The sequence below is a fragment of the Carcharodon carcharias genome, chromosome 16, assembly GCF_017639515.1.
Source record: "Carcharodon carcharias isolate sCarCar2 chromosome 16, sCarCar2.pri, whole genome shotgun sequence".
NCBI classification, from domain to species: domain Eukaryota; kingdom Metazoa; phylum Chordata; class Chondrichthyes; order Lamniformes; family Lamnidae; genus Carcharodon; species Carcharodon carcharias.
Window position 1 is genome coordinate 111,488,215 of NC_054482.1, and position 16,768 is coordinate 111,504,982.

At 44.6% G+C, this 16,768-nt stretch overlaps 1 protein-coding gene across 3 annotated transcripts in view; it reads left to right on the top strand.

Annotated features, from left to right (window-relative positions):
* The window catches only part of adgrl2a (adhesion G protein-coupled receptor L2a), a 639,330-nt gene that overhangs the window by 594,567 nt on the left and 27,995 nt on the right, over positions 1–16,768 (top strand). For all 3 annotated transcript variants that reach the window (XM_041208140.1, XM_041208142.1, XM_041208141.1), the window contains 4 exons: positions 755–975; positions 2,050–2,116; positions 9,890–9,981; positions 12,851–13,019. In XM_041208140.1, the coding sequence (XP_041064074.1) occupies positions 755–975; positions 2,050–2,116; positions 9,890–9,981; positions 12,851–13,019 (549 nt within the window). The remainder of the gene's footprint in view (positions 1–754; positions 976–2,049; positions 2,117–9,889; positions 9,982–12,850; positions 13,020–16,768) is intronic.

Sequence of the window (16,768 nt, forward strand, 5' to 3'; positions counted from 1 at the left end):
CCAGGAACATTGCATTTTAGTCAACTTGAATTAAACAGCCCGAATGTGAACTTGTTTTGAAGAAAACATCTAACATTATGGAGTATTTTAATGCTTAATAACTCATCAAGTTCTCAGTAATTGCTGTTCATTTACTTTTCTAATCTCCCGCCTCTTTTCATCAAATATTCATGTCTTTCACATAATGATTCCAGGGGTTGCATAGATTAGATGCATATGCTATCTGCATTATGTTTTTTTAATGTAATTACATGGAAAGGTGATGAATTATTTAAAAATTGCTAAAACTGAAATTGGGCAAGTGGTGATTACTCATTAATACAAATGTCACAGTGGCCTTTTGAATGGCGGGTGTCATTATATCAACCTCTAAGCGGAGGTGATGAAGTTTTTCGAATGGCAGCATAAGTACATTCCTTCCTTGTTCTAGCATTGCAAGTAACAGTGTGGGAAAATGTACTTCTGATCAGTTAAATGGCCTGGCATTTCTCTCTGGAAATGGGTGAGATTCTTATTCTGACACTTGGCTACTTCAGATGGGGTGGGGTGGAGGGGGGGGGGGTGGTGGTGGGGTGGGGGGGGGGGTGATGGGGCGAGGATGGGAGGGTCTCCGTTGCCCATTGGTTGAGGTGGAGGGAGGGAGGTTGGAGCAGAACCACAGGAAATCAAGCATCTTGCATTTTCTCCACGATGATCTACCAAAACTCGGAATATCCCTCCCACAGCTTCTGAAGGTGTCTTTCCCTTGTTTCAGATTGCCTGTTCCATATTTGCTGGGGTGCTGCACTTTTTCTTCCTGGCTGCCTTTGCCTGGATGTGCTTAGAAGGCGTTCAGCTCTACCTCATGCTGGTGGAGGTCTTTGAGAGCGAGTACTCTCGGAAGAAGTATTTTTACCTTTGCGGCTACCTCCTTCCGGCTATCGTGGTGGGAGTCTCGGCAGCTGTTGATTATAAGAGCTATGGGACAAAGAAAGTGTAAGTAGATAGCATGCAGCTCCTACATTCCCCGCCAACTGTTCTGTGCGGAATGCATTCTGGATCCCTTACATTGTTAAAACTTAAAATGTTGAGTGAGCGCCTTTCAGAACAGCATATTAGGAGAGCTTTCCTTTTAAGACTATTTAGACGTGCAGCCCCATCGTATCTAAAGCTTCATCGTTCCCCATTAGTTAAGTTTAATGTGACGGACAGCACCCTTAAGCTCTCCCCAAATCTTGTAACACATTACTGAACCACACAGGTTAGAAGATCGCTGTTCTGTTATTCATTCATGGGACGTGAGTGTTGCTGGCAAGACCAACACTTATGGCCCGTCTCTAATATCCATTGAAAAGGTGGTGAGGTGCCACCTTCTTGAACCGCTATGGTTCATGTGGTATAGGTATACCTACAGCCCTGTTAGGGAAGGGGTTCCAAGATTTTGACCCAGCGACAGCGACGGAACAGTGGTGTAATTCTAAGTCAGGATGGTGTGTGCCTTGGAGGGGAACTTGCAGGTGGTGGCATTCCCATGAGCCTACCGCTCTTATTTTCTAGATGATAGAGGTCGGGCGATGGAAGGTGGTGTCGAAGGTGCTTGTGAGTTGCCGGGGTGCACCCTATGAATGCACATAACTTGCTGGTCCTTGCTGAGTTAGCTGGTTTTAGCCCAAATCAGCATTTAATCTGCTGAAGTTGGAGTCAGTACCTCAGTGAAGGGAGATCTGAGCCGGGATCCTTTGCTAACAGTTACTCGTCCCCTTCTGAAAAGTTGGCACTTGCGGACTGGATTGGGCCGGGTGGTGACACCCTCTCTCCTCTTTAACCCAAATCCTGGAACCCCCTGACACAACAGTAAGCACCTTTAGCACACGGATTGCAATGGTTTAAGAACATGGCTCACCTCTACCTTCCCAGGGACAACTAGGGGATGGGCAATAAATACCAACCTTGCAGCAATGCCCACATCCCAAGAATGAATCTAAAGAAGCGATTTGAACTGAGATGTAACTGAGAATTTTGTTTCCATGTGGATTTTATTTTCATTGAATATCCCTCCTCTCATTGCAGCTGCTGGCTGAGAATTGATAATCACTTCATCTGGAGCTTCCTTGGGCCTGTTTGTTTAATCATCTTGGTAAGACGAGTTGGCAATTGCCCTTTCTTTCAACTGGCTGGGGTCTTTTTTTGTCTGAAAGGCCGGAGGTTGGTACTTCGGGACTTTGTTAACTTGAACAATGAGCAGATTTGAAGGGAAGGGAACTTTCAACCCCAAAGGGACAGAAGGCGTGATTTGCCTGAGTTTACCAGTAACCTGCTGAGTGATACTTCCATCTACTATCAAGCAGACGTCCTGCCTCCTGCTTCTATTCTGGGTCATTATGTAAAGTGTAGGGCAGGCCAGGAAATAGGGTGAATGGCACCAAGACTGTATTTTTAAAAGAGCATTTCCCAAGTTGCAGATTTATTTTGGGGATAATAGATTAGAAGAAGTCTTTGCTTTTCGTATCTGCTTTTCTGAACCATGAAGAAAGGCTGCACTTTAGCCTGACTTCAAACTGCTGTTGGGCTCCACAGTGTCCGAGGTACCAGCAGCCTCAGATCAAGTGGCCTATCTCTACGTGTGAGTATGGATAGTGAGCACTTGGGCTCCAGAGCTATACAGTTGAAGCTGATCCTGTCCTCAACACGACCCCCATCGGCATAGGCATAATGAGCAGCAACCCTGGCAGCCTCCTTCGCTCCTTAGCCTAGGGGTGAAGGAGCATGTATTTATACTGTGTTTTTCTTCCCTCAGGATGTCCAAAGGTGCTTTGTGGTGTGTTACAGTTCACTCAGGGAGTCCAGGTTACCGTAGCAACATGCACATTTACTTGCATGTTGTCGCCTGGAGCTATGGATCGTGATGTTGGAGGCCCCAACCTTCTTTCCATCACATGGCTGACCAGGAATCTCTCCCACTCTTACCACCCACCATTGGCATATGCTGGAAGGATTCGCAGGTTGATACTTGCGTTATGAACACACCTTCCTTGGCCATCACATCCTGGAGTGGGACTCAAACCTGCAGCCTCTGGCTCAGAGGCAGGAATGCTACCCACTGCACCACAAGAGCTCCCTCAAAGCGCTTTGTAACCTATGAATTGCTGTTTTGAAACACAGCGACTGTCATACTGTAGGGCCTCCATTTGGCAGCAGAGCAAGTTTCCCACGAAGAGCCACATAATAATGACCATGCCCTTTCGATGACATGGATTGAGTGGCAAATATTGGCCCGGGCACTGGGAAGAACTCCCTACTCTTTGAAGTATTGCTGTGGGATCATTTCCATCAATCAGAGAGGGAAGTTAGGGGCTGTGTTTAATATCTAACCTGAAAGCCACATCTGACAGTGCCGCACTCCCTCAGCGCTGCACTGCGAGTTTCAGCCTAGATTTTGTGCCCAGGTTTCTGGAGTGCAGCTTGAATTCCAAACCTTCTGATTCAGAGGGGAGAGAGCTGCCCACTGAACCAAGACTGACATGGGTGCCTAGGCCAACAAAACAGTAACCCTTAATCAGCAGCCTGTTTCTACAAAAATAAACAGTTTGTCAGATTAATGACCCTGGGGCCAGTGTGCATAGAACTTACACCCGACTCCCGCAAAGAGTGCCCCGCAGCTGAATTTAGGCTAAAAGACTGTTCTCTTTTACCAGCAGCAGTCCAAAGCTTGCATGTCCCAGTAATGATGTGTATTTTTAATAGGAGGCTTGAGTTGACCTCTACTGGCCATTTGATGTCGATGGTGCTCTGCTAAATAAAATGGCTATTGTGGTGCTGAACTTGCTTTATAAGCTCAGTTTATCCAAGACCCTGCTGCCCGTATCCTGATTCACTTATCTGGCAATGCCTCAAATTTAAAATTCTCCTCCTTATATTCCAGTCCCTTCATGGCATCTCCCTATCTATCTTTCTGTCTCACCGTCTCTCTCTCTGTCTCTCACAGTAGCCACCTCCAGCCCTACAACCTCCTGAGATCCCTGTATTTCTCCATTCCTGCCCTCGTAATGCATCCCTAATTTCCACTGCAGCACCATTCTCAGCTGTGCCTCTAAATGCCAAAGCCCTAAGCTTCGGAATTCCCTCCATTAACCTTTCCATCTCTCTCTTTCTCCTTCTTTAAGATGCCCCTTAAAACCTCGGCCTTTGGCAAAGCCTTCTCTGACTTAATAAGAACATAAGAAATAGGAGCAGGAGGAGGCCATTCAGCCCTTCGAGCCTGTTCCGCCACTCTGAGATCATTGCTGATCTTCTACTTCGACACCATCTTCTTGTGCTATCCCCGTATCCCTGAATATTTTTTGAATATCTAGAAATCTTAGTCTTGAACATACTCAATGACTGAGTCTCAACAGCCCTCTGGAGCAAAGAATTCCAAAGATTCACCACCCTCTGAGTGAAGAAATTCCTCCCCATCTCAGCCCTAAATGGCCTGCCCCTTATTTTAAGACTGTGTACCCTGGTTCTAAAATCCCCAACCAGGGGAAACATCCTTCTTGCATCTGCCATCGAGCCCTGTATGAATTTTGTATGTTTGAATGAGATCACCTCTCATCCTTCTAAACTCCAGAGAATAAAGACCCACTCTATTTAATTTTTTCACATAGGACAATGCCTCCATCACAGGAACTAGTTTGGTGAACCTTCGTTGCACTCCCTCTGTGGAAAGTATATCTCCCCTTAAATAGGGAGACTAAAACTGTACACAGTACTCCAGTCTCACCAAGGCTCTATGTAATTGCAGTAAGACATCTTTAATCCTATACTCAAATCCTCTTGTAATAAAAACCAACATATCATTAGCCTTGATGAAAAAAAAATACTGTGGATGCCGAAAATCTGAAATAAAAACTGAAAATGCTGGATAAACTCAGTATGCCTGACAGCATCTTTGGAGAGAGTTAATGTTTCAAGTCCGTATGACTCTTCATCAGCAACTCATGAACAAGGATGTCCAAGTCCCTTTGACGTTGACCAATTCCCAGCCTCTCACTGTTTAAGACACACTCTGTATTTCTGCTTCTCCTACCACTGTGGATAACCTCACATTTCTGTATTCCATCTGCCAAATTTTTACTCGCTCACTCAGCCTCTCCAAATCTCTTTGAAGTGTCTTGGCATCTTCCTCACAATTCACACTTCCACCTAGTATTGTGTCCTCTGCAAACTTGGAAACATTACGTTTAATCCCCACATCCAAATCATGGATATAGATTGTGAATAGCTGAGGCCCAAGCACTGATCCTTACAGTAGCTCACCGGTCACAGTTTGCCAACCTGAAAATGACCCATTTGTAGCTACTCTTGTTTTCTCTCCATTAATCATTTCTTAATCCATACTAGTATATTCCACCCTCCAATCCCATGTGCTGTAATTTTGTTTACTAACCTCTTGCGCAGGGCCTTATCAAATACCTTTCCTTATCTGGCTCAGTGTCAGATCTGGTTCAGTGACACTCCCAAAATGCTCCTTGGGAGGTTTGACTATGCTAAAGGTGCTATATAAAAGCAAAGTGTTATTATAAGCCGAGTTCTGCTTGACATTGACTACGAACTTGGCTTCGGAATTGGTAACTGCAGGAATGAGCCAGATTAAATTGTTAAGCACCCATATGAATGGCACTCAAGGCACATTGGCTGTGCTTGCCCACAGCAGGCTCATTTTACCCTCACATGGCATTACCCACCCACAAATCATTTAGTCCTGTGACAGTCGGGCACCCAGGAAGGAGCAGTGTTCCCAGCGTTGGACTGAAAGCAACGAATAACGATCACAGGGTAATAGGACAGTTCCTACGAGTAATTCTACTCTTCCAAATGCTTTGCCCTCTAAATCTCCCATCAGGCTGAAAGACACAGTTGAGGGGTGGGGGGTGGGCAGGGGGGTGAAGAGGGGGGTGGTTGGAAAGACGCTTTGCATGTAATAGAACAAGGCAGAGGAGGGGAACTGCGTTCATTAACAGATATCCGGGAGGGTTCCAAGAGGCAGGGAAGCCTAGTGAAGCACTTGTATTGTATCATAAGCTGTCAGTTATAATGTATTTGTATATGCTTTTCCCCCCTGTGCCCCCCACCCCCCCATCCAAATATTCTTACCATCAGAAGCTCCACACGCCCCATCCCCACCCCCCACCCCAACCTCACCACAGAGAAGCATGTCAGCTTCCAGCATTCCTTTGTACTGCTGTGCCTGAGGCCTGAAGGTTATCATATCCATGAACAAACCTGTGCAGACGTAATGAGCATTGGGCAGCCATTAGTATGCCTGAAATGCTTTAATGAAAGCTTGGATCATGGCACGTCAATAGCTGTACTTATCATTTGGACAGCTCCATCTACACCTTTAATATTTAATTAGGTTCATTCAGAGTTCAGCTTCGCGCACACGCTCCCCGAGCCTTTCTTCCAAGAGCAATCTCGCAGCCCATCGCTCCCAGAGAGAGAGAGAGAGAGAGAGAGGAATGGGCTTTTGTTGCATGGCTAGCAGCAAACACTCCTCAGAAACAAGCCAGCCGCTTTCAGTTGGTAACGGACGGATGGGCTCCAGGGAGGCTGAAGAGAGTAGGAACATGTTTGGTTCAGATAGGTTATTCTACAATGGTGTTTCATTGCTCGTATCTCATTGTATCCATGTCAGCTCTGCGGGCTGCGTGAAATGAATTTTAAACTGCTCTAAGCTTGTGGTGGATGTGATTTGACTGGGCAGGTTGATAGCTATAAAATACACACTGCACTCCAGTAATCTGTAGGCTGTAAGTTGAACTCTTTAAACCGCTGTAGATTGCAATGCTAACACTTTGCTGCAGCCACTTACCATTTAGTGAAAAGAAAATGATGAGACAATTACTTTATCTGCGTATGCTCAGACACGTGGTTATTTACAAGCTGTTTGAAGGAAGAATAATGGAGGGCGATATGGGCTCAAGAATATCTGAATTCCAAATCTTAATCCTTGAATTTCACTCCCTTCATGACCTCTCCTCTCACTACCTCCACCAGCCCTATTACCCTCTGAGATCTCCACCCTCCTCCATCCAAGCCTGATTTTGATCATCTCACCATTGGTGGCCAGGCCTTCAGATGATTAGCTCCTAAGCTCTGGAGCTCCCTCCTTAAACCTCCCCACCTCTCCCTCGATTTTCCTTTAAGTTGCTCGTAAAACTTACTTCTTTGTCCCAGCCTTTGGTCACCTGATATCTCTGTATGTGGATCGGTGTTCTGTTTTGCCTGATAAAGCTTTTGGGAAGTGCCTTGGATTGTTGCCCTAGATTAAAGGAGCGGTGTAAAGGTAGGTTGCTATGTCAGAAAACCAATCATTTCTTCCCAAAAATATGTGAATAAGGTAGGAGTTTCCGAAAGTACATAGGTACCCATGTATGCTTTAAATAAACAAACAGTCTACAATAGTGAGATCGCTAAATGTTTTGGACTCTCTCACAGCTCGAAGAGAAGCCATTGCCAGTGATTCTGTGGCTACAGTTAGATAGATAACAATAGGACCAGCTGAGTGCAGCCTCACCCCGCTGGATGACCGTGGAGAGACATTGGAGGAGGATGGTGTGGTCAGCTTTGTCAAAGGCTGCAGACAGGTCGAGAAGGGCGAGGAGGGAAAGTTTATCATTTACACGGTCACATAGGATGTCATTTTTTGACTTTGGGAAGAGCTGATTGGGTGCTGTGGCAGGGTCAGCAACCCGATTGGAGAGATTCAACCGTGGAGTTCCGGGAAAGGTAGGAATGGATTTGGGAGGTGACAAGGCGTTCAAAGACATTGGAGAGGACAGGGGGTTGGAGAAGGGACATTGGGATGTTGCAAGGACAGTGGGGTCCAGGGTTATTTTGAGGGGAAAATTGAACGTAAAATCTAGACTGACACTAGTGCAGTGCTGTGGGAATGCTGCTCCGTCAGAGGTGTTATCTTTTGGATAAGGCATTAAACCAAGACACTATCTGCCTTTTTGGGAGAATGTAAAAGATCCCATGGCACTAATTTAAAGAAGAGCAGGTGAGTTCTTCCCAGGGTTCTGACCAATATTTATCCCTCCATCAACATCACTAAAAACATCTGGTCACTGTGGTATTGCTGTATGTGGGAGCTTGCTGTGCACAAATTGGCTGCCATGATTCCCACGTGACAAAAGAAAACTTTTAAAATGAAATGTATTTCATTGGCTTTAAAGTGCTTTGGATTATCCAGAGGCTGTGAAAGGCACTACATAAATGCAAGTTCTTTGTTGTGTCAAGATGCCCCAAAGCTCTTGACTGATACATGAACTGCAGTCAGCGGGGTAAAAGCAGCAGGTGATTTGCATGCAACGAGGTTTTAGAAGCAGCAAACAAAATACATTTGCCCTTTTAGTAGTGACGTTTGAGAAGGAACGTCGGCCAGGACAAGTCCTTGCTGTTCGTCAAATAGCGCCACTGGACCAACACCCAATGCCATTGCAGCGCTTCCCTTAGTCATGAGTTAACATGGCACTACACGTAACACCCCCACCAAACACACATGCCCTATTTATGTCTGTTACTGGGGATTAAAAGAAAAGCTCTGGACTCTCCTCTTCTCGCACCCCTCCAACAGCACCCACCCCCACCCCCAAACCACCACACCACCGCCCCTCTGCTAGAACCACATGTTTGTTTCCCCTTTTGAAGGCATTCTTTCAATTCATCTCGCAACAACCTTTCAATCCTCTCCTCCAACACCTATTAATGCTGGCTTTAATACAGAAGAATTACATGCGAGCACATTAAAGTCTATGTGATATTATTATCCCACATTTGCAGGCAGAAGGTTTTAAACGTGCGGTGATTATTTGTGTGAGCTATTGAAAGAAGAAGGGAAAAAAAATGATGTCAAGCATCTCTCTGCCTTATTCACTTCTTAATGAATAGGCCGAGCAAAAGAACTTAAGCAATGTAATTGCTTACATTAGCTTTTTATACTGAGTAATGTCAGAAAATCGTTTCCTTACCCTAGTTACTTTTGAATGAACCTCCTCAGAATGAGCTGCTTCTGTTGCATGTTCACTTTTCACATTGTTCTGTGAGTTGGTGCACCATAGGGTGAACCCTCTAATATGACTTCCTCCTAAATCATGACTGCAAGCCCATCGCTAACATGGATTATTCCTGTGCACTTTAAATTCATCGATGTATTTTAATCGGCGTTTGGGCTGGTTTCTGTTATGTCAGGGAAATACATCTTAAAACTAACCCTTTTTGAAGGCTTAGTTTCTAGGAGTTTCAATTTGAAGGCCAAACAAATGTGTTGAATCAATGCATCTTCTAACCTTGTTGTATTTAATACTCAATAGTTGGATCTTTCTTATGCAGTTTTACTGCAGTATTAAAACCACGCAGCCAAAATTAATGCAAAGCATGTATTTCTCTCGGGGAGGAACCTAGCAGGCAGAGAATTCAACTCACTGTTGTTCTTTCAAATCTAAGACTTCCCACTGGTTATATAATAAAATTGAAAACCCTTAAGTGTCATTTTAGGCATATAAGAGCAGGAGGAGGCCATTCAGCCCCTCGACCCATTCCACCATTTCATCAGGCCATGGCTGATCAGCATCTTAACTCAATCTCCCCACCTTTATTCCATAACCCTGATTACCATTGCTTAATAAAAAATCTTACCAAACTCAGTTTTGAAATTTTTCAATTGACCCTCGACCTCAACAGCTTTTTTGGGAGGCAAGAGAGTTCCAGGTTTCCACCACCCTTTGTGTGAAGATGTGCTTCCTGACACCCCCAAGCTCGAAATTTAAGTCAACGCACTTTTGTTCTGAACTCTTTTCCCCCACTCGTGCCCCAGAGGACTTAATTTTACTTGCAGGCCGGGACTCATCCTTCATGTTGTTGACAGGTCAATCTCATCTTCTTGATCATCACCGTGGTCAAAATGGTGAAACACACTCCGACGTTGAAACCAGAGTCGAGCAGATTGGAGAATATCAAGTAAGTGATGAGAATTGGAGGGGGTGGGGGTGGGGGAGTGGCGTGGACCAACATTATTTTTAACTTTACCTCGGACACTTTTTATCGATGGGAGGGAGGAGGGTCTGGTTTCCAGGGAGGCTGCGGCTCTCCGTGATTTCCTATCCACACCCCCTCCACATGAACCGCAGCCGGATCCGATTCTCTTCCGTAACACACCTGAAGGTCAGTGATGTTTACCAGCATTAGAGGGTAATTTCAGAACTGAAAACGACCCATGCACAGTGTAAATCTCATTCTTAGGGCCCATGTTTGTCAGAAATGGAGTAATTTAATCTGGATTTTACAAACGCAGTTTGATGTTTGTTTGCATATTTGCCATGATTTAATGGAGTTTGTTTTTCTAAATGGCTTCCTTCTTCTGTAGACTGAGAAGTATTCCTTTGTAATCTTGCATTCTTAAGCGACTTAACTGTGTGTTTGTTCACAGATAGAGAGTCTGTTCATTGTTTCTGTGATAACTACAGGCTCAACTTCTCTATTAAATGCCAACTGCACAGCAATGTGTGATATTTGCATAGAATGATGATGGAAAATATTGCTTGAGAACAATATTGTGTGATGTGGGAAATGTAGAGCTAACAATGGCTGTGGCCTGCAATGAACCGCCTGAAGGATAGTGGAAGTAAATTCACTACTGACTTTCAAAAGGGATAAGTAACTGAAAAGGAAAAATTTGCAGGGCTATGGGGAAGGAGTATGAGAGTGGGGCGAGTTGGATAGGTCCTTCAAAGAGTCAGCACAGGCATAATGGGCCTCCTGCATCATTCACTGCCATACTTGGTATGAAAGAATTAAAATTTTGCTCTATAATGGCACCTAATTTTTTTCCCAGCACAAACTATGAGGAAAAATAGGGTTTTTTTTAAACACGTTGCACGTCGAATAATTTGTCAAGGTTTGTGTGATGCAATTTTAATTTCTATCTGTTAGAATTTTGCTTTTTTTATATTATGCACTTACACAGCCTGTATCACACAAATGACCACAGTGTATTGTTTGGCCAGTAACAAAATAATTGAGTGCAAACAAAAAAACGCTGAGCCTCTGCTGATGGTCCACTTGGCACTGTTATTGTGTGACTGGCCCATCTTGCTATCTGTTGACCCCTGTTGCCAAGTCAATATCCTTGGACGTTTGGGGTCGATGCAGGGGGCTGCAATGCATGTCACAGTCAAATAGCCAGCCAGAGCTCAATAACTGGGTTTGCGCACACAAGAGGAATAGCTGCAAGAGCCCTGTAAGTGGTCAATACTATAGGGAGGTTTGTTGGGTGGGGCGGGTGGTGGGAGGGGGGGTGGAGAGGGGAGAGGAGAGTTGGCATCAAACTAGAAACAAATGTAATTATTTCAACGATGCTGTCGTGCTTGAGACTGATGTTAGATGGCAAGATATTTGAACGCCACGTTCACTGCATGCTGCATGAAGAGAGAGCTAATCTATAGGACCTCTCTCTTTCTCTCCATTTTCTTCCTTGCCCTTTCGCTTCTCCTCATCCACACCAGTAATTACCGTGTATGTGATGGCTACTATAACACAGACTTACCAGGGTAAGAAGGAATCATGCATACAAAAAAAAAATCTATTATTAATGCATGATTTAATAATTTGTGGCTTGAGTAACTTTTTGACAACGTAATAATTGCCTTCATTCTGGCTGCAAGTTTATAAACTTTTCTAAAGCACAGATGATTGTTTCCGTATTAGAATACTTTTTATGTATCTAATAGTCGACATTTGCCTTATTTTTTATATTTCGAGAAGACCTTAATTTCTTAAAATATAACTGTGTGAGCGCTTGCTTAAAATTCATTTTGCATTCGATATTGTCTAATTTTTATTTTTGTCTCTTTTTCTGCTTATAATGCATTCTAGCTATGAGGATAATAAGCCACACCTCAAGTAAGAGCATTAGCCCAAAGCTAAATATATGGAACCACTTTATCTTTGCTTCCCTGCGCGAGTTTTTCTTTAATTTTCCCGTTATTGCCGCTTTTTTTCCTGTAAGAATCCCAGCGTCACTGACAAATCTAACTCTACAAACTTCAACACAAAATGCAGCAGTTCAAGAGAAAGAGCCAACCCCTGCCACCATCTCAGGGCAACTGGCGGTGAGCAATAAAATGCTAGCCTTGCCAGCATCAACTTCATCCTGGGAATTTTTTTTTAAAAGAAATAAAGGACTTAGCTTCCAAATTTATCTCCCAGTAGTTTTAATTTTGCGCCCTCATGTATACTGAGCGATGCGTTACCGGAAATCCCAAAACTAAAATCGGCCATTTTGTTTTAGGCCTCGTTGCATAAAATTAGGCCTCAGGCTCCATCTATTCCTTGGGCTTACTGAGATTTTGTGGACTGTTTCATGTAGCTAAACAGTGTAAAAATACAATGTGCGTTACATACAGTGTTCTAGTTTGAAGTTTAAAATTCCTGACCTATTGTAAATAAAGCTTTTCGCTGAATTGAGACAATATCGTCAGTAAAATAGCAATCATGAGCAGTTCATGTTAGCACACAAAATAGACAGCAACTAATGTCTCTCAATGCCATTTCAACTCGAGAGTTTTCTCATCTATTATCTCCACTGGCTTAAGGCGAAGGTCAGCAACAAGAGTCGAAATTGAAAGTGTCCCTCCTTAAGCCTAAGCTATAAAATGACAGGAAACTGGTTAAAATCAAGCTTATAGAAGGAGAGATCATACACATCTTAATCTGCTTACTGGAGAAGGTAGACATAGTAATAAGAAGTAAAAACTGCTATTGCGATATGTCTTTTAATGTGGTGCTTATATAGGCCTTAACCTAAGCAGCTTTATTTGTTTCTCCCTAGGTCTTGGGTTCTGGGTGCTTTTGCTCTTCTCTGTTTACTTGGCTTGACTTGGGGATTTGGACTGCTATTCATCAATGAGGAGTCTGTCGTAATGGCCTATCTCTTCACAATATTCAACGCTTTCCAAGGAATGTTTATTTTTCTATTTCACTGTGCTCTTCAGAAAAAAGTAAGTGGCTCCTTCTGCAACCCATGAGTAATTAGCACAGCGGATTTTTAGACTCTTTTATCTGGGGCAGGGCTGGAAGTGCTGAGATAATTGCAGAGGATCCTATCTGGAAATACACTGATGGAGTCTTACAGCCTCCTGTAAAAATTCACACACACACACACACACTAAACACACACACATTATACACACACACACACTATATATACACACACACACATGCACATGCACCTGGAAATACACTGATGGAGCTTCACAGATTCCTGTAAATCTTCACACACACACACACACACACACACACACAAACATGGGACCTTGCGAAAAAATTGACACACTCCCAAAGGCTCCTCAAAAATGTAGACCCACACCTGAGGGTACCTTGAAAATATTGATGCATTTGTCGAGACCCCTTAAAAATATCGGCACACTAATCAGGGATCCCTTGAAAATATAGTCACACTCCTCAAGACCTTTGATAATAGTGGTACACATCTGTGGAGCCCACACCTCCCCCATGTAAACATTGACACATACCTGGGCCCCTTTGAACAGTGACAACCCTGGGAGCTCCTTGGAAACATTAACACACTTGTGGGGACCCCCCAGAAAATATCAGGCTGAAGAATCCTCTAAACATTCTTCGCTAACCCCACTTAGGCAGCTTGAAAACCTATGCACTAGATTGTAGACCGGTAAAATGTACTTCCCTATCGATTTCTGAATTTGGTTTTGAGATCTGTGAAGGGTTTTTTCTCGGTGAATGTTCTGCCACAAGCATTGAAATGTAGTCCTTAAGTAACATTTTGATAGAATAAAGATGGGGAAGTAGTTTCCATTTGCAGGGAAGGTTGGAGGAGACAAATTTAAGATAATTGGATGAAGAACTTTGCAATGGGGAGGATGAGATTTTTTTTGCACAGTGTTATGATCTGGAATGCGCTGAAAGGATGATGGAAGCATAGGGACATAGGACTTATGAGCAGGAGTAGGCCATGAACGCAGCACCACCAAAGGTGGCGAGGTGAAGAACGCAAGAGGCTAGAATTGGAGGAGTGCAGCGATCGCAGGGGCTTGTGGAGCTGGAGGAGGTTGCAGAGATGGAAGGGGATGAGGCCCACAGAAGGATTTAAATTTTAAAAAACTGAGCCTTGCACAGAGGTCGGCAGGCCCAAGGGTGTGATGAGCGAGTGTATTATAGTCACAGGCAATGTGCTTTTTGCAAATAAATACTTTTGGCGATGTGATTTAGTATGATCGCCTAGCCTCCCTTCATCTGTACTTTCAGCACGGGTTGTGAGAAATTTAAGGTGAGTGGGTTAACAGCTGTCTTAAAATGGTGGATAGTGGATTATAGCTAGCGTGCTGTTGAAATCCTTGAATAATAACCACCACACAATGATTCCTTTCACCTCCAACCCACCACAGTGGGCGAGCGGAACCAGGGTGGTGGTGGGGGTGGGGGGGTGTGCTACCCACATAGGGAGAGGCCGTCAGGGATTGAGGGAGGGATTCACACTCCATACTGAAGGTCGAGTCAAATTTTGTAAACAAACCCTTTTGTAAACAAATCCCATCTCCAGCATCATTCACAACCCTTGTATTGTCCTGGTGCACTGGCAGTGCCTAACCCAGCAACGCATGATCGGCAGTCCAGTCTGTCACGACATGCACTCTAAATATGTGCAACTCGTGATAGAACATTCTACCAGGGAATTCCAATTTGCTGTTAACTAGGCAATAAGATCAGCGTAACTAGATTTCACGTAAAAAAAAAAAAGCAGTACATGACAAGGAACCGGACGCTCAGGTATTGATGTACAAATTTGATGTACTCATCACCGTGCTGTAAATCTACTTCGGAATCTAATTTATTGGTGCTGTTTAAAGCTACGTTTATTAACTTTGTTAACGTTATTGCCGATAATTAACAGTCCATACAACAGTTTGCAGAACACAGTTGTAAGTTTCCCTGAAGCCACGGTAGGCCAATGTTACGACCTCTGATCCCAGACCCATGTTGAGTTGGGCAGTCGAATCAGTCCCAGCACCTTGGATTGGGGTTGGGGAGTAAAATCAGCCAGGGTTCCCCCTCCTAACTGTCCAAATATTCGTGCTGGACCAGGGAATGTGGGCTTTATTTCTCATTAATTCATTAAGGCCAGCGTTTATTGGCCATCCCTGATTGGCCTTGAGATTCAATGCAGAGGTGGTGCTAAGGCAGTCAAGGGTCAACCACATTGCTGTGGGTCTGGAGTCACAGACAGGCCATTCTAGGTAAGGCCAGCAGGTATCCTTTCCTAAAGGGGCATTAATGAACCAGATCGCTTTTCACGACTAGCATTTTACTCCAGATTTTATTTAACTAATTTAATTTAAATCCCCAGTTGCCAAGAAGGGACTTGAACTCATGCCTGTGGATCGCTAGTCTAGGCCTCTAGGTTATTAGCCCAGTAACACAGCTGCCATGCTACTATACCCCTGTGGGGTTGGCCGCTGGAAGTAGACACCAGGAATGTGCCAGCATCGCAGGAATGTGAGCAACCCCTGCCCCCAGCAGGAGTCTGCAGCTTGGAGGGAGGAGGAACGGGGTGAAATGGTCAGACAAGAATCGGGCGTAAAGGCCCCAGAATTCTGCTGGCTGCAACTGACAACCCATCAAAATCAGCCCCTCTTTGCCCCTGCTTTGGTAAAGAAAGCAATTATAATTCCACCTCCGTACAGCTAACAATGGCCCCCCCCGCCCCCCAATCAAATAGCCTAAGGTAAGCCTTAGAGACTTGCATCCCATCTCCAGCCTCGACCCACTCCCCCTACTTGAGAGGTGGCACTAATAGAAGCAAAGAGAGGCTTCCATTTATATAGCAGCATTCACAAGCTAAGGACGCTCCAAAGCACTTCACAGCTAATTAAGTAGTCACTGTTGTAATGTAAGAAACGTGGCAGCCAATTTGCACACAGCAAGCTCCCACAACCAGCAATGTGATAATGACCAAATAATCAGATTTAGTGATGTTGATTGAGTTATAAAATTGGCCAGGATGCAGGGATTTGTGCCATGGGATCTGTTACATCCACTTTCGAGGGCAGACGTGGACTCGGTTTAACATCTCATCTGAAAGATGGTATCCCTGATAGTGCCACACTCCAAAATTCAGCTGGTGTTCCAGTGCAGTACTGAAAGAGTGCTGCACTGTCAGAGGTGCCAGTACTAAGCAATGTTAGGTTAGGTGACCAAAAGCTTGGCATAAAAAGTATGTTTTGAAGGAGCATCGTAAAGGAGGTGGAGAGCTTTAGGGAGACAATTCCAGAGCTTAGGGCCTTGGCAGCTGAAGGCACAGAGGGAGCAAAGGTGGGGGCTGGGGGGCGCTGGTGGTGAGTGGTGGAGGAATACACAGCAGGCCAGAGTTGGAGGAGCGCTGAGGGTTGTAGGGTTGGAGGAGGATGCAGAGATGAAAAGGGACACGGCTTGGGCATGAATGCCTCCTGACTGTTTTAATTTGCCTGGAGTGGCAAGTGTGATTAGCATTGGGGGGTGGTGGGGGGGTGGGGGGGTGTGGGGGGGGGGGTGGTATTACAGAACTGTGAACCTGCCCCATTCCTTCAAGGAGTTGAAAATGTAGACGAGGTTGACTTCACCTCCTGACTCTCTCTCATTCTTCCAGCTGCTGCTGCAGAAACAAAGGGTTTATGGGCTTTGGGGATAGAGATGAGAGCCAAGCCATCAAGCAGGCACCCCAGAGCATGTATTT